Source organism: Macaca mulatta, chromosome 2 (genome assembly GCF_049350105.2).
Source record: "Macaca mulatta isolate MMU2019108-1 chromosome 2, T2T-MMU8v2.0, whole genome shotgun sequence".
Classification (NCBI taxonomy): Eukaryota; Metazoa; Chordata; class Mammalia; order Primates; family Cercopithecidae; genus Macaca; species Macaca mulatta.
The window spans coordinates 31,608,358-31,626,897 of record NC_133407.1 but is presented as its reverse complement, the minus strand read 5'-3'; the positions used below and the strand labels follow the sequence as shown (position 1 = coordinate 31,626,897).

At 42.8% G+C, this 18,540-nt stretch overlaps 1 protein-coding gene and 1 long non-coding RNA gene across 4 annotated transcripts in view; one reads left to right on the top strand and one right to left on the bottom strand.

The window, feature by feature from the left end:
- Positions 1-1,042: 1,042 nt before the first annotated feature.
- LOC114676234 (uncharacterized) lies at positions 1,043-11,411 on the bottom strand. 2 transcript variants are annotated; one of them, XR_013413544.1, is made up of 5 exons: positions 9,887-11,411; positions 9,607-9,734; positions 7,895-7,967; positions 7,096-7,130; positions 1,043-1,406 (listed from the first exon to the last, which is right to left on the bottom strand). It is a non-coding gene; the product is annotated as an uncharacterized LOC114676234 (long non-coding RNA). The 2 variants fall into 2 exon arrangements; XR_013413543.1 differs by lacking the exons at positions 7,096-7,130; positions 7,895-7,967 and having other exon boundaries at positions 9,887-11,410.
- Positions 11,412-11,484: 73 nt separating this feature from the next.
- Positions 11,485-18,540, top strand: part of PLCL2 (phospholipase C like 2) — a 194,674-nt gene continuing 187,618 nt past the window's right edge. For both annotated transcript variants that reach the window (XM_077991414.1, XM_015132240.3), the window contains exon 1: positions 11,485-11,876. In XM_077991414.1, the coding sequence (XP_077847540.1) occupies positions 11,550-11,876 (327 nt within the window). In that variant the 5' untranslated portion in view covers positions 11,485-11,549. The remainder of the gene's footprint in view (positions 11,877-18,540) is intronic.

The following is an 18,540-nucleotide window of genomic DNA, read 5'->3' as shown; positions in this document are numbered from 1 at the left end:
TTCCTTTTGGACTGGACTTTCCAGGAGGGTGTCCTGGCATTTTTTTCTCCTCAGTATTCCACAGTGGTAAAGTTAATGGACTTCGGAGCCATACTTGGCCCTGAGCAAGTGATACAACTTTGATTATGCCTCAGTGCCTCATCTGTACAATGGGAATAAATATGTTCCACCTGCTCCTCTTTCTCATCTCAGCACGGCATTCCTCCTTCCCTCTCGCTCACTGAGGGAGACAATGTGGCTCAGAAGAAGGTGAGCGTTCTTTGTTATCACTGATAGATCAGATACCCTTTGCTTCGCTTTTCTATCTTCAAACTTCTCTTTTTTAGTATAGCTGCTGCTGAAGGCTTACATTACACTCATAGGAATCTCACCTCCAAATCCTGGAAACACAATTTTGATGAAATAAGTCTGTGAAACCTAAATCTCAAAGCAGGCCCACCCCAGAGTCCCTCTGTACTCCCTCTGAAGGGCCTGTGTTCAGGGATGTGAGGCTACCTCTCTGATACCCTGCTTAGCTCATGATGCCTGCATGTCCCATCCTGAGGGCTGGATTACTATAAATTGACTCACACAGGGAAACAAAATAAGTTTTTGTTGTTTCATCTCTGCCCCGTATTCCACGCATGCCAGAAACAAGTAGGGCTCCCAAGCCAGCCACACAAGGAAAGTCCTAATTCTCCTGACACTTTCTTTCACTTTGATGCTTATGAATAATCTTATTTCCAACCCATGAGCCCTATTACTTGCCCACCTTTCTGGATTCGGAAATGGTTTTCCCCATTACAGTCTCCGGTTCTTGAGCTACCCCAGCTCTTTGTTGATGAGATTATGATTTAGGTTTTGTATTCTCGATGTTTTACGTTTCATTGTCTTCAGAATTATCAGCTTGTATTTAAAACTAAGACTTTTTATAATATGCTGTGTGCTGAGGCGTGAGTGGGTATACAAATAATCCCCCAAGCCAACGTAATACACAGGAATCAGTTGCCAATAGCACTGCAAAGAGAATGTAGTTGGTATGTACTAACAAATATCCATATTCTGTGATTGAACAGACATTTTATTATATTCGAAATGGAAATAAGGGGGTCACTGGCTGGGGCTCTGGAAAGTGGGTACATGGACATTTTTATCCTGAAATATTTATTGCACCCCAAACTCTCCTTTAATGGGACCAGGGAGAAGGGAATTACAATAAATATAGATGAGGCCGATACTTCCTATGTGTGCCAGAGATAGCTTGTGGGTCTGTCTAATTGACCTTTGGGGAAATTATTTGTGAGCTCCAGTTGCTGTCTTTCCAATCAGCAGTCACACTGTCCGTTAAGGTTTGCTAATGTTGGTCTGCATCCACCCTGGCAGGCAGATCAGGCGGCAGGTCAGGAGACAGGTCACCATTTTTATGCCTGTGTGGCCAAGGAGGAAAATGAAATCGCAAAGGTTTAAAGGATTTGCCTTATGCCAAGCAATGACCAACTGGCAAGGGTTCTGATCCATACTCTCAGCTAGAGTATCTCGGGTCTGGGGGCCAAGTCACATAGCCAGGCTGCTTCCTAACACCCAAAATTAGACAGAAGGTTTGAATTTCTCTACAAGTAAGAGTGAGAAGAGTAGACTGTTGGAATGAAATGTTTACTCACCACTGCAGAGAATAGAGCTTATGAAAGACTTAAGATTTAAGCTGAGTGTTTAAAAGGAAAAGAGAGACAGAACAGAGATAGTTGAGATCATTTTTATGGCTGAAATGTCACTGTAGATTAGCAAGGTCTTCTTAGAGGAACAGATGAATAAAATAACATAGAGATGGTTCAGTGTACAAAGTGTTTATGGAAGCAATAATGCTGAGTTTGACCCTGGAGAATACGATGATTAAAAAAAAAAAAAACCAAAACACTATTTTGGATACAACATAGAGTTAAAACCCCAAGGTACCCATCATCAGAATTGGAGATTGAGGGTGATTTAAAATTTCTCCATGTACTCTAACAGCATTAATATTGTACTCTACCAGACATTTTACTTGCCCCTAACTATTACAAACACAGCAAATGTACAGCATCAAAGAAGTTACCATGTTAGGAAGAGGGTCATTCTATAATTCTTCAAGTGGAAAATCTACCCCAAGTAGAGAACATCCTGAGATCTTTGGCTCAATGATAAAAATAAACTAGTGAACCTAATTTAAAAGGTAGAAAATTGGACCAGCTAGATGAAACATGTGAACTCAAACTGCAGGGATATATGATTACAAAGGTATTCCATTTCAAAACAGTATATAGGCAATTGAACACCCCCGTGAGAAACACGTGTTTGGAAGAGGGCTGAAACGTTTCATTACACCACACCACATAGTAATTCCACGAAAATGAAGAGTAAGAAAACTGAAAAAAAAAAAATTCTAACATCTAATTTGACTTCAAAAAAAGTTTTTAAAAATCTGTGATTAAACACCCAGAATCAGCAGGTCAAAGGGAGCCATTCATTATGACCTTTGCCTTCAGGCTGGAACTTTTTATACCATCCCTGTAGATAATTGTCTACCTTCTTAAGGTTCTTGTGAAAAGGAAATTCCAAAGCCTTGTTGGTAATGCATATCAGTGTCTGATGTCAGAGCAGGGACAATTTCCTTTATGTGGCGCCCAAAATCCCTGTGGCTACAGCTTATCCACTTCCTCCAGTTCTTGTCCTTGTCCCAGTTGAGTTCAAGATCCTCTATTTACAGGGTCACACGATTTTAAAAGAACATTTAAGGCCTCTTCTTCTTCATCTTGTCTTAACTAAGGTTTAATAGTGCAAGAAACATTTGCATAGGGACTAGTGAGTAGAAGAGGAACTTAGATGTGTCTTCGCTTGGGCTACCCAGCTTCCCTGGAATGACCTTCTGACCCCTGTCCAACAAGCCATCTCCATCACTTTCTCCAAGGCCTAGGTTCTCTCAAGTCTCATTGCCCTCCCAACCCTTCTCTTAGGTATTTCTCTGTCTCAGGGCAGACATTGAGCCAGACTATAAAATCGCAATGTGGCTTGCAACCTCTCCTCACTTACCCAAGCTCCCCTCTAAGGTTTTTTGGAATAAGGGTTCGGAGGCAGCCCCCCTGAACCTTGTCCTGCCACCTTCTGGGTAGCAAGATTAACCTGTCTTTTCTCTCTCATGTGAGTGCCATATGTCTCTGCCAAAAAGAACAGGGTGACATTTAGCTCATTTTTTGCTAATGAGCATAAGTGGGAGCTGTCTAGGGAAGCTTCCTTTTGCCAGGTAATTTGTACATTTTAACAGCAACCTTCTGGAGATTGTGTCGTCTCTTGTGTTGTGTATTGTTGATGGTTAGAATTTCCAACTAATTAAGAAAGGAGTCGGGCAGTGTGCCAGGCTGAAGGGGTGATGTTTTTGGTCTGGTAAGGCTTTGTTAATCTTACGTCTCAGAGATAGGTCACAGTTTTTACTAACTCATAGCAGGGCCGGGACTGTTCCCTTTATTATTTTTAACTACTTTAAAAACTGGAACTGTAATGCATACATAATGAAAAATAAGCCTCCCTTCTCCTACCCCAAACTCCCAGTCACCTTCCCCCAACAGCATCAAATACAGTCCTTTTCACACAATACATATATAAATCATAAATACTAGCAACATGATATACTTATTGGTATTAGTTAATAAGGAAAAACAGGAAGAAAAGTTGGAAGGGACAGAATAAAACATATTCAGCTGAACCAAAGAAAGAGGCCTTATGAAATAAGAAAGGTTTTATAAGCATATGAAAGGCAAAGATGGATTTTAAAACAGGCTTATTAATTAAAATCAACAAATGTATGGAGGATATATGATATGTCAGGTCCTAGGCTGGTGTAGAGAGTTTGAGGATTAATCCTATGTAGTGTCAAACTCTGATGAGCTCATTTAGTATGGAGAAAAGATTTGTAAGTTATACTCTGTTGATCTCAAGCTCATGTGGGGAAAAAGACTCATACATAAATAATTGCAATATATTATAATGAAGGCCATTGTTGAGGTATATACTAAGTGCTTTAAGAGCCTAGAGGAGCAATTAATTTTCTGGAGTCAGAAACATCTTATCAAAGGAGGAAGCATTTGTGTTTTTTTGAAGGATGCCTCTGAGTTCTTCCGATGGAGAGAGGGAAACAGGAATTCTAAACCTAGCAAACACCATAAGCAAACACACTGAGGTTGAGACTGCATGGCCTTTTCAGAGAAGTAGATCGACATGACTAGCATTTATGGAGCATATCTAGGTAGGAGACCATGCTAGAAAGGAAGATTGGGCCAGGTTATGATGGAACTTGTGCATCTCCTAAAGGGAACCAAGTTTGTTTTAAAGTGAACTGTTGGAGACTTTGGGGTTGAGTAGTGATCCTCCAGGACAATGCAGATGGTGGTTTGAGAAACAGATTGAAGCTGCGAGGGAGTAGAGGCAGGCAGGGTTGGGAGGTTATTGCAGAAATTCAATAGACAATAGTGCAATGAGACAGTAAAGCAGGCCATTCTGGTGGGAATGGGTTTGAAAGATACTTCTCAGTTGATTTACAATGCCTCAATGGTTAACTGGAATAAGAGGCCCTGGGAGTGGAAGATGATGCTAAGTTCTTCATTCAGTCTACAGCATGGATAGCATACCAGGAAAACAGATGTTTAAAGGGCAGATTCAACAAATTAAAATGAAGGTATGTTGAGTTTAAGATTCTTGGGGCACAGTCAGGCCAAGAATCTCATCAGGGAAAGAGAGAGTTTCAACAATAAAAGGAGAGTTAGCAATACTAAATGTTCCATAAACGCCAAGACAGGTAATGACTAAAAAGTAGCCATTGAGTTTGTTGATTAGGATTTTAACCATGATCTTTGGGAGGACAGTTTCCGTAGAAGGGGATGGAAGCCAGTTACAATAGGCTGGTAACAAAAAGATATAGTGAACATCAGAGAGAAAAGAATTTTTTTTTTTGACAGAAATTTCAGTGTGAGGAGCATGGAGAGTGAGAAGGTGTAGCTTGAGAAGGAAAGAGAGTTGAGGAAAAATTTTTATGAAGGGATGTCTAGAATGTATTTATATGTGGAAGGAAGCAAAAAGCATAGAGAATGGACCAAGAGAGGTGACAAAGCAAGGCAGAAGAGCTGGAAGAACTGCCTTGGTGCTTCAAGGTTTACAAAGGAAAGAGAAGCTCCCTGAGGGGTTGGTCTACTCTGCTTACCACTTGCCTCTTTAACTCAGAGACTTACTTTCCCCTGGAATCTCACGCTGCTGCAGCCATCACACTGGCTGTGGGGGTGGGAGAACGAGTTCCTCTGTCTTTCAGAGGCCGTCACTTTATCCATGATGGTACAGCTGAGAGGAGCTATTAATACCTAACCCCTCTTTATTAACAACTTGGGGGAATTAGACCATAAAAGCACATTTAAACACAAAGTCCCTATCCTCAAAGCCCACAGGCTCAGCTTCATGGGGTTTCTGATGAAGGCAACTTCTTCCCCTCCTGGCTCTTGGAGGTCCTAGTCTTCTCCTCAGTCCCTTGGATCACCCATGAAGACTCAAGGCACCAGACCCGAGAGACAGTGGTCTAAGGCTGTCTTCCAAATCCCTGACTCCTTCCTGCCCTTGTATGATTGAAGCTGGGATTGGCCACTCACTCAGGGTAGACCCCATTCCAGCTTCTGCCCACTAGAGGGTAACAAAACCCCTTGTTCCCAAAAGATCAATCACATCAGAGCAGAAGAGTCCAATAATCATAGAAAACATACATAGATGGTTTCTGATTTAGGGTTAACCTTAGACAGCAGGGGTGGTGGGTGAAGTAAGGATAAGTGGAATGGAAAAAAGAAAGCAGTTTATTTTTTGCTGCATTTTGTGAAGCAGAATCCTAGGACAACTGGTGAGATTGAGAGCCAGTGGGTTAGTTGGGATTTGAAGAGTAACAGTTTGGAGAATAAAGATTTATGCCGATTAGCAAAGGATAAAATATTGTTCAATATACCAGAGGCTCTGCTGAAGACAGAAATCATACAGATGTAACACAGCCTAGCTATATGATTTTTTTTCCAAAGCAGAGTGGCAGCTGGGGGCATGCATGGAGAAAGCCATAGTTAGATTTATTCAAAGCTGTATATTGTCAAGGTGGGCACAGCAGAAGGACAAGAATGTGAGGGATCTATGATGCTAGTGAGAATGTGGTTTAATTGAAGGTCTTGGTCATGAGGCCCAGGCTAGGCTGGGGGAAAAAGTATAAAAAGGGGTGCTGATAGACTAAGGGATTGGGTAGGCGTGGAGAAAGTACAGGTCTTGCTAAGACTGACAGGTGGGTTTGAGGGAAGTAAGAGAATGGGACTGATGAAAGCGCAGAGTTTCTGGCTAGACAATCAGTCCCTGAATTTCAGATTTCAGAGATGAAATATTCCTGGGGTTGGGATTTGGGAGTGGGTAGATGAAGGGAAGTAGTTTGGGAGCAATCCCAATATGTGATGTGTAAAATGATGTGGTCATCAGATATTCTGACTTCTTAAAACTCATGAAAATAAACCTGTCAATAAAAAACAGATTGACAAGACCCAAAGAAATGCAGAATTTGGAAGGCATTTGCTAAGCTTTGCTTATCATGCCATTTGGAGGTGGGACAGGAAAAAAAATAGGTCTCTCTATAGAATTCATAAAGAACAATACGTGAAGACCTCAATTTGTGGATGTCCTTCCCTTAAGAGAATGAACTAACTAACTAAATAACACGTTTTATGTTCCAGATATCTGGCTTCTCTAGAAAAATAAGATGGTCTTGGCAGCACTTAGCCAAGATTCCCTCAAAGTAGCAATAAGATTCCTCACCAGAATACCTGAATCTAACATTCCATGTTGCCATACTACACCTGGCTGGGTGTCAGTTGCTATTTATCAGTACGTTCACACATCTTTTTTAGAGTTAAGAGGAAAGTGAAATATTTCTTGTAGCAAGGCCCTAACAAAATTAGAAAGCCAGAAGTGAATCAGGAAGAGTATTACTCTGATACGCAAAGTATATCGTTGTTGAAAAAACATGAATTATGATGCTATTATGAAAAAAATCCCTCCAACTTCATTTATTACATTACCTACCTGGCCCCCATACACATTTGAGTTTGCAATGACTCCTGTAATAAAATAATGGTAGACATACAATCAAATACATGAGAGAGAATTTATAAAACCAGTGTAATAAGTAACAGTTATTTTTGAGGAACTCATTAATACAGTCCCTCATATTGTATCCTTTTGCTGATAGAATGATCTTTTCAAATTCCCATTGATTAACAGATTCCCTCAAAATGCTACCAATAGCCACTGAAAAAACTTAATGAACTCACAAAGTAGTTTCTCAGTGGCTGAAAAGCATAGCTGTAATTCCCTGAGTGCCTAACTTCTTGGCAGCCATAGACACTTGTGGAGGATGGATCCAAGGAAAATGGGTGAAGGATCTTTAGTGTCAGAAGAGAGGAAAATATGGAAATGAAAACTTTTGGCAGTCCTAACTTGCCACATTACTGCTCAGGAAAAAAGGCAATCAATTGCCACATATTTCTTGTTGTTGAGGATCATGATAAAATAAATATAATTTAAGCTGTAGGAGCATAATAGATTAAAATCAGCCCCTTGGATTGACTCAGGAAGCAAATGAGTAGCCAGCGTGGACTAGTACATTGATATAATCTGCTATTTCCTTAAAGCATTTTGGTCATCTACTTTCTGCTCTAGTTAGCATTTATGTTAAGCATATGAACAGCAGTTGAATATGAAGGCTCAGAGGTTGAACTGCATCTTTGGAGAAATAGAGGAAATAACATGTGATTGAGGTTTGAGAAATGAAAATTGTCATAATACATTAAGGAAGAAAATAATCTGAAAGCCAAGTACTTACTGAATCAGAAAAAAAAGTTGGAGAGTCCTAATATTGGAGCCTGTGAACTGGAAACTAGATATGAATTCATAACCTACAAGGGTATAAATGATGGCAAGAAGTCAGTAAACTGAGTCAGTGTTATTTTGAGAGACTGAAGGAAGGTTCTTATGGAACAGGGAGTCTGAATAGTTCAAGTTCTGGGCATTAAATTGATGATGCAAATAGAAGACAGTTTGGTGAAGAGTGACAATGATTAAAATCTGAGATGGATTGAAATATGAAGAAAATTTAAAAGCGACAAAGCCATGTACTGTTGGCATGATACAGTGAGATTTTAAAGGTATCTACTTTAAATATTATGAGCAGGTTGCTCACCAGAATCCAACCATTAGCAAATAGATAAAATAAATTGGCATAAGCATCATGGAGCTATTTAGAATGGGCATTTTATTAATGTCTTGCCTATATTTTATTGCCCTGCTCTGAAATGTCTGAGGGAACCATTAGACAATATTTGCTGAGGAGTGACTATTATATTTTGGCTCTTTTTCTAACTCCAACTTCTATGAATTTCACAATGCCATGAAAACACTTCAGCAAGAATTTTGGCAAAATAGTTACAATTTCTTCAATAATATTGCTTGTGTAATATGAGGAATGGACAGCAACCACTTAGTGACTGCAGAGAGACAAGCAGGAATGAGGAAAAACAATTACTTACTACACTATTTGTGATGAAAAATCTGAGTTTAGCTTATTAAAAAGACTGTTGTGAGCCAAGCATTGCACATGTCAGAAGAACATGCTGCTTCCCTTCACCATGTCTGAGATATGGTACCTACAGTTGGGCTGTTTGTGGGATAAAGAAGTACTGCTATAACATCAGCAGGTGTGTGACCAGTGGCTTGTGGGAGACAAGCACTTATGGGGATAAAAAGGAATCTGGCACAGGCCTTGGGCCTCTGGCATCATTAGTTACAGGTCTGCCAAGATGCTTTGGGAAACATTTTAATTTAAATGTCAAGTCTATTTCAACGAAGCTCCCTGGTTTGACCTGTTAGGAGTCCAGAGTGAGATGGATAGGTGCTCATTTTGGAGGGCACTGGTGAATCAGCTGGTGCTTCTATAAAAAAGCATCCTGGGGGTTAAACCTCTGTTAAGTCCCTACTCAGCCCAGGAAACTCACAGTGAGAGCCACCGGATCTATGGCTGTCATAGCATTTTACTAGTGACTCGTAAATGCAGGAAAGATTAGATACTAACAGAAAAGGCAGAGACACCTCTGGGTGTTTATTAAAAATATCCAAATTAGGGAACTTGAAGAATAAAGACGCCAGCATTCTTTTTTTTCCTCCCCCGAAGCATACTCACAGGCTACTATGACTATAAATTTAATAAAGCAGAGTTAAGAGCCTGATTTGAATTATTTCAATATTTTTTCCTCCAAAACTATCACAAGACAGAAAAAGAAATTTTTTTTGAAACACAACTAGAAAAAAAAAAAAAAAAAAGAAAAGAGATGAGACTGAATAAAACACTAAAGCATTGTCCTTCGATGTAAAATTATTTCTGTTAGTGTGTAGGCCCAGGTTGGAAAGAAATGTACAAAAGCTCGTCTGATGGGTTACAAAAACACGAATCCAGAGGATCTGAAGAATTAAAACGCCCCCAAGAATAATATGAAAGTATTTTATGTCGCTTCAGGGGCAAGGGCGAGTATGTATACGTACGTAAAGCCCATTTCCTCAGAGGCTCCTAGGCAGTCTGTTACAACACCACGCTAATGAAAGTCAGGTCTTTAAGTTCACTCTACTGCGGACTATCAGTTTCTCCTTCGCGCCCTGCGGGGACTCCATTTCTGGAAAAGAAAGCACACGAGTTGGGGAAGGGCTGGGGTGCTAGAGAGGGTAGGAGGCTGGAGCCCACGGAACCTGGGATGGAGAGGTGGGTGAGCCCAGGCCTGGGGCGTGGGGTGGCGCGGGGGTGGTGGTGGAAGGGCTGGGGTCTCACGCTTCGGAGTTTTGGGTCTTGTCTGGCTCCAGGGAGGGAGATCCAGGGGAGATATTTGCGAGCGGAAGCCACACGACCACTGTGGACTTTCAGGCCAGTCACTCCGCCTTAAGTGGGTGCCGGAGAACCAGAGGAGGGGCTGACTGTAACGCTGCAAGTGGGATCCTGTCCCAAAAGATGAGCCTGACCTAGGCTGGGCCCCGCAGGCAGGCAGGGCCAGCCGGCATCCCTGGTAGGGGAATCGGGAAGGTCTCAGTGATAAATCTCTGTGTGGAGACTCAGAGGGCACGAAATAGGCTCTGCTGATGTCCTCTGCCTCTCACAGCCTGCCAGCCACCCCAGCCTTCACCCCTGCCTCAGCATCCTTCCAGCTAGTTGAATCAATCAGGAGCCCAACAGAACGGAATTGGTTTCAGTGTATGAAATGGGTCTGACCCACTGGGGAAGTCAGAGAGGAGCGTCCCGAGCTGGGTGGGAAGGAAACGAGTTCAGTGCGCGGGGCTGGGGCAGGAATGAGGCGCAGCGGCCGAGATCCTAAGCCCCAGGACCCTGGTTCCGGGCTCCGAGGCCTGCGCGGTAGTTGCCCCTCGGGGTTCCGGGCGGGTGACTGACAGTTGCAGCAGCTCGGGGGAGGCGAAAGATAGGCAAGGAATTGGGTCTCCAGTCCACTCGGCTTTGAGGTACCCGCGGCCCGATGACCCGGCCTCGGTGACAGCAGCCGCGACGGCGGCAATCTAGAGCGGGAGCTGGGCGGCTCGCGGTGGGTCAGGGGGCGACCGAGGAGGGACCACGCGGCCTGTAGGGGGCAGCGCCGAGCTCAGGAGGAGACAGCAGCCGGCGGGTGGGGTGGGTCTGGGCTGCCCCCTCCGGGAGCTGCCCTGGGGCCGCACGGCGATTGTCACACCCGGCCGCCCCTGTCCACCGTGCGCTTCCTCTCGGCGCCGCGGGCCTCAACCGGGGCTCTGAGGGACGTGACAGAGCTCGGCACGCGGCGGCCTTTGGGGAGTTAGGGTCCGGAGAGACCCGCGCGTCGCCCCCCGCCCGCCCGGGCCGGGAGACCTTCGGGAGCCGCCTCCGCGTGTCCAGAGAGCGTCGGGGCGGCCGCTACTTCCCCTCGTCCTTCGCCGGAGGTGGGCGCCTTTTCCTGCGTGGCGGGTGCTCCGACCCCAGTTGCTCTGAGCCCCGGGGGAGCGCGCCCCGAGCCCCTGACGTGGGCGCCCTGTTACTTCGAGCTGGGTGCCTGGGGCCCCTGAGGTGGGCGCGGGTTGCCCCGGGGTGGGCGCCCGGCCCGCGCGGGTTATTTTTGGCGCCCGCAGAGGCGCGTGTGTTGGGGCGTGTTTTCCTTCCCCAGGTGCCGGGAGCCGGGGCTCCGCCGGCGCCCGAGCTGACTCGTCTCTCTCTTCTCTCCGCTGCAGGAATCTTTCGATAATTCTGTCGCCGCGACTTTAACCGTGCACAAGGCGAGAGCTCGAAACAAACATCACATCTAAATTAAAAAAAAAAAAAAAAAAAAAAAAAAAAAAGCGGAAGAAGCGGCCGAGGCGGCGGCGGCGGGAGGAGGAGAGGAGGAGAGGAGGAGGGGCCGCGCGCGGCGGCCCGAGGCGGCGGCGAGGACGCGGGGACGCGAGGACGCGGCTTTGTGCAGGCGGGTCGCGGGGCGCCCATGGCGGAGTGCGGCCGGGGGGGCGCCGCCGGCGGGGCCCTGCCCACCTCCCCGGGCCCGGCCCTCGGCGCCAAGGGCGCCCTGAAAGCCGGAGTAGCGGAAGGCGGTGGCGGGGGAGGTCGCCTCGGCCACGGGCGGGCGCGCTATGACAGCGGCGGGGTTTCCAACGGAGACTGCAGCCTCGGCGTGTCCGGCGACGAAGCCCGGGCCAGCCCTGCCAGGGGACCCCGCGGCGTTGCGCTCGCCCCGACCCCCAGCGCGGTTGTCTGTCCCGTCCCCCGGGAGAGCAAGCCGGGCGGCCTGCCCCGCCGGAGCAGCATCATCAAGGTAGGTGGGAGAAGGGCGCTCATCGCCCACCGTCAGCCGTCCTTGGGGTCTGTTTTCCCCCCTGGGGGAGTGGTGGTGGAAGGAGGAAGCCCACTGCTAACAGGAACCACTGGAGCATGGGTGCTTGGGGTGGTTGAGCGGGGATTGGATGCAAATGGTATGTGGAAAGAATGGAGAGGTGATCCCTAATGTGCAGGGGGAGCTGTGCTCAGACATCCTCAATTGAACTTGGGGCTGTCACCTCTTCCAGGATTGGTCTGGCATTAGGGCCTTGTACCTGCCTGGGTAGGGCATACTCTTAGGTGTAGCCTAGTCTGGTTAACAGACTCCCTGTAAGATTTCTATTGTATCTTAAACACAGATAGGGATTATATGAAATGTGAGAACGTTTTCTTAAAAATCCCAGGCGGCGAACACAGGGTGAACAGAGATTATTTAATAGGTTTCTTCTGATCTGTATCTAGTTAGTTGTCTCTTACAAATGTTTACACTTGGAGGGTGCAAAATCTCCCAGTCTCCGGTCACTAAGTCACAAAGAAAAATAGACTAGATTTCTGAACATAAATGCAGATTTCCGCTTTCTTCGGCTCGAAAGCTCTGAGAGATTACAGTTCCACATGATTTAATCTTTTTCCTTGCTGCAGTAGGCAGGCCTCGAGTTCTGTGGAAGTTCTTTTGGGCAGTTTGCTTGGCTTTGCTTGCACAGTGTTAGCGGAAGAAAGCGATTGTTTTGAGCATTTTAAACTCAAGAAGTGATATTAGGAACTCCCGAGTTTGTGTTGGTTTCATTCTAATGTTACATTTTGGTCCGCTAGGTAAAAATACTTCTTGTGACGTGAAGTGCAAAAAAAAACCAAAAAGTTGATGAGCTAAGAAGAGCAGAGCCTTAGGCAAGACCAGCTCATTCTCAAGTTTGGAGCAAATGAAAACATTGCTTTCTGAAAATCAAGGAGCTATCAGGACAGGGAGCAGCAAAGCAAATTGACAGGCTGCACCCACCCTTCCTGTGGCTGATAAGTGGTGGGAGAGAGGGCAGAACGTGCTACAGTGATATCTGAAATTTCATTGGACCTACAGAAATCGTCCAAGTACTGTGAAAATGTCTGATGGTGTTATCAACTTATGCAGTCATCTAGTGAAATATACCATCTTGCTACTCTATGTAAGAGGCAGTTGTGAAACTGCATTTCGCTTTGTCATCTGTTTGCACAGTTTATGTCTGGGCAAGGACACAATTTGAAGGGCTTGGAGATCAAGTGTATTAACTACCTGCAGCACACACTTAGAGATAAACTAAGGAAAGTAAAGTGTCTTTTTGCTGCATACATAGCTTTTAGTGACTTACGTTTTCTTTTACTCTGTGGCTTATGTTTCCATGGATGTTGCTTTCAACTGTGCATGTTAATCCTATTGACAGAGTTATGTGACATTTCTGTTTTTATTTGTCATAAAATATTTGTGGTGATTTTGCATTTTGGTGTTAATAAAATTTGAGGTGAAAATTCCAGAGAAGATAGATACCAGCCTACCTAATTTTAACCCCTTTCTTTTAATTGTTTTGAGAACTTTTTGCATTTAAAAAAAATCAAACTTTATTAGTGAGATTCATAGTGAGATTCATAGTGTAACTTACTGAATTACAAAAACGTTTGTTTTAATTTTACATTAATGGGTGATGAGCAAGAAGGATGATTTGTTAGTATTTCTGATATGTGGAATTGGGAACTTGTCAATGGATATCATTTCTTCATTGAAGGCTCTAGAAGCACATGGGGGAAATGATTAATTGTTCAAAAATCACTGATTTTAGAAATGATATCGATAACTTACGTTGAATTCTGAAACTTTCAAAAATATTTTGTCATTTTTCTTCTTTGTAAAGAAGGCATTTGGCTTCTTGTTCACCAGTGTACCCCTAGATACAAAGTGCCAGGAACGTAGTAGCAGCTCAATAAATTGCTTATTGAATGAATGGAGAAAGTACATATTTTCTCTGAGTTCTGTTAATTTATAAAATAATTGTTTTTGGATTTACCAGTGTCATAGTTTGTTCATTGTATTGTACCTCCAAAGAAGGCTTGACATACTCCTTTTTCTTGCCTCTATTTTCACTTTGCATTTTCTTAAACTTCTGAAAATTATGGAAGTAGTGTTGAAAGTTGATCAAGACTGGGTTACAGGAAAGAGAGGATGTTATATTTAAATAGCTAACTACTTGGTATATTTCCCCTTGAATTGGTGCCTTGGAGCATCAAGATTTTTGGAATGTATTGTGGTATTTTCTGAAGATAACTTCCAGCATCAGGACAGTATCCTAATAGAAAACAAAGTCTTTAACATCAAATTTCATAAAGCAATGAATACTGCACAGATAGTTTTGTCATGTGAATGGCAGAAATTACGTTTCACTTTTGTTTTTTTTTTAAAAAGAGAATAAAAAGCTAAAGCCCACGTGAAAAAGCGATAGTGACATGTTTCCATGGTTTCCTTCTTTTTTTTTTAATATAAGGGATGAATGCAGTCAGGTGGTCTCTGAGTAGAGGCAGGAGTAGATTAGTAAGCAAGGTGGTAATTGGGGACTTGAGGGAATAGCAGGGAGTGAATGCTACCTGGGGAACTGAGGCCAGTATATATGGGGTCGTATTAGTTGAAATGTTGGGCTTCTGAACTGTGCTTCTCTCCTAGCTTCCATCTTCATTACAGTCTTGACATCCCTCTTTGATGGAGATCCTTAAATCAGAGGGAGAAATAATGGCCTAAATGTGATATAAGGTGGGCAAAGAAAAGGGACTGTTGCTAAAGTGCAGGGCATATGCAGAAATACACTGCAGGCTGACCCAAATCTTATTCCTCCTTTAAAATAATTGATTTGGTACTGCATCTGTTTTGTAAATGTGGTGTTGAGTAAGAAATTGTTGTAAAACCATATTTTCTGCCAAAATAGATGCACAGATCTATACTAAAAGAGCTCCTTGGTTATGTTAACAGTGTTGATTAAAATTCAGAGTGAGCAGCATTATAGAACCTTTTACAAATACCTTGAGATGATAAAGAAATCATGGAAATCATCACCAGACTTTTCTACTTTTCCTTAGCTTATTGAAAATAATGGTAGACTTTTGCGATTATTTACAAAGGCCCATTACTGGATTTTAGAGAAGAAGCCATTATGTTTGTCATCTTAAGTAATCTAGTAAATGAAAACATCACTTTCATTTTCTCTTTCCATAATTGATTTCATCACTCTATTCAATATAATCTATGCTTTATTTTGAAACAGTTAATTTGGTTAATTGTTCAGATGGCATCCATTATTTGCAAATAGCTCAATCCTTGAATTCAAGAGCTTGGTCTAAAAATATGAAGTAGCATTTTAGGCCTTAGATTTCTGTTTAAGTTTAGAAAGAAATGAAGTTAAAATGTCTATTGCTGTGGATGATTTATTTTAGTCAGAACTAGTTAAATACTTTGGTTGATACTTTAAAAAATGAGGTATGATTTATATACAGTAAAATTCACACTGGTTTGTGTCCAGTTTTGTGAACTTTGACCAATACATTCAGTCATATAATCACCACCATCATGAAGATATAGGGCACTAACATCACCTCAGAAATCTCCCCCAGGTCTCTTTGTGGTCCTCATCCCCAGAAAATGGCAACCATTGATCTTTGGTTCTTTTTTAATCAGTGGGAAATTCAGCCATTGCATTATTTTGGTATTTAGAAGCAATAACAGTAGCCAACATTTGTTAAACACGCACTACATGCAAAACATGTGAAAAGTGCTTACCGTAATTCTCTGACTTGGTCCTGTGCTAACCACAGAGACAGGAGGAAATCAGAGTTCAGAGAGGTTAACCCCGTGCCCCAGGTGCTGGAGCTACTTCTTGTATCCTGCTTGGGTATGGCTGTACTCCATTGCTTCCTCACATTGCAGTGGCAGTTTGAATTTTCTGTGTAGTCAAGGCAGCATCAGTGACTTGGGACCTCGGATTTGATTGTCCTCTTTAAATGTAGGAGATATTGGAAGAAGGAAAAGAATCTCTGTTTCTGCTGGTGGAAGAAGTTGGCAGATAATATAGCCAGGCAGCTGTTTAGTCACCTGTTGTGGCTGCTTGACCAGGGCTTGCAGCTTCACAGGGACCAATGGTCTGACCTTGCCCAAGGTGGCAGCCCTTATTTTTCTTAATGTAATTATTGCCATTATCATGGTATCTTGTGTAGGAGAAACACTTTTACTATCTTTATACTAATATGTTTACCTATGTCTTGACACTGAGCTCTCCAACATGGACAACAAGCAGCCTTTTCACATCTCTTATACACATTTAAATGAAATAAAAGTTTTATATGTGTCTTGGCCCATGATTTAAGTAAACTAGGCTCCTTGCAGGCAGAAGTTGGGCTGTATTTACCAGTTCTTCACAGATAACAAACACTCAGTAACCATTTTTTAATTGGATCTTAAAAATAATATATGCATTTGACTTTACACATTTTTTTTTTTGAATGGGGGGAAACAAAGATACCATATGCCCAGCAAACCTGTGGGCACATCGTAAATAATTAAACAGGCAGTAGCTGGATAACAAAATGAATTTGTCTGGATAGATAGGGAGCCTGGATCATTTAGGTCAGAAACATCTAATGGCCAATCAGCAACTCCCCAATTTACTTTGTGCTAATACATTTTAGACTACACAAGATAACTGTTGAAAGACCAAAGCATAGTTGCTTGTTTTAGCCCGCTCAAAGAGCTTCTGTCACAATTCAGTTTAGGTTTTCAAAAGCACAGTATGTTAATTTTCATACCCTAAAATCTACTTGCTCCCTATGGCTTTCCTCCTTCTCCATTTTCCAGCCTCCCCCAAATGGTTGTATTTGATTTACATTGTTTTTCACCAAATCCAAATAGGCAACTAACAGGAAATTGTTTATTTTGTTAATTGCTGATTTCCGCCACTTAAGTTACTCTCTTAGAATGCTCTATCCCAGAATCTATTCACCTCCTTTTATAGTTCTTTGTGCTCTGCAAGGAGCCTAAACTAGAATGTTACTTTCTTTTTTAATGCTTAAGTTACCCAGGCTTCAATATTCAACAAAATAGGGCAACATTATTTACAGCCTAAATGCAGATATAAATGAAGTATGAACATTTATAGTTTTTCTTCATACTTTATACTTATGTGTTCAAGAATAGATGCTTCCTTCCTTCTTAATACTAAGTTTTGGATGCCAGTTATTTACTTATCTACCAGACTTCTGGATTAGTTTAACTTCTTTTCTGTTCTGTATTGGTGAGATTCAAATATTTTTACCAGTGGTCCACAGGATCTGTGACTGTTATGTTTATAAACTGCCTGCCCAGCTTTTTTCTGCTGATAAGAATGGTAAATCGAGAGGGTTGTGCTTAGCATGAGTGTCATTTGTGACTCAAACTGAAGTCAGAGCCACTAGAGCCAGCCACTATTCTTTGTATCAGAATAATTCCATAGCTTTAGGGTGCCCAAAGTGTATAACTCATTGCATTGAGCTTCAGCAACAATTATGTGAATGCTCCATACTTCTGGCAGGACACTTGTACCCACCCATTCCAGAATGGCAAACCAGGGCAGGTTTTTAGGCCCTCTTAACACTAGCACTTGGTCTCGTTACTGGGGTAATTAGGTAAAATGTGTTTTAGCTAGTAATCTCAGCTGGGCTGCATCCTGGGGTCGAGGGCTGCCCCCAGGCCATGTGTTGCATATCTGGATTATTCAGGAGGCAGAATAGTGGTGGGAACAATAGAAAGTCTGTAGTTAGGGGCTTGGATTAGATCCCGGCTTCCCCGGTTCCTTTCTTTATGGCCTTGGGCAAGATACTGAAGTCTGTATGTCTGGTTACTCCATCTCTAAAACAGGTAGAGTAAAACCTCCTCTCATAGTATTGTTGTGAAGATTAAAAAAGATGATGTGTGAGCAGTGTGTATCACTTAATAAGCATTAGTGTGTTTTTCTGATTTTTAGTTTCTGTTGTTTAGAGTTACCCTGAGATGAGCAAACTCCTTTAGAGAGATGAGCAGACTAACATGGCCATGCTTGTTTTGGAAGTTTTGTCTTTTGAAATATGCAGAATGTGCCTAGGGAAATTTCTCAGACATGTTCCATAGATGCTCTCAAGAATTGTTTTGGTGCCCTTCTAAATCTGATACCTCAGTACAGCTGCGCATACATGTAAATAGCCCCAACTATGAAATCAGAGGGTATTGAACATACAGTTTCATTGTGCCAAGCACCAACTGTCTTGCTTTGCCCAGGACAATCCAGATTTACATCTTTTGCTGTGACAAGATTATTAATAGTGCCTCCTTTAACTCTCAAAGGCATCTCATCTTGGACGATAAATAATATGGTCATACTTGTAATCTTTTCACAAACTGCCTTACAGCCTTATGCTGGTTCACAAACTGCCATGAGGTTCCCCTGTGTGCCTAAACTTAGCCTTTATGGTGACGCCTCTCTTTCCTCAGGTTTCCTTCTGTGTTAGTCATCTTTAAGGTTTTCCTCAGTTAACCACTTCCCAGTTAGAATGAACTATTTCTCCGCCTTCCAGGCACCACTCTCCCTGTATCTCTATACAGTCCTTCTGCCTCTTAGGCAACTACATCTTATTCATCCTGAATT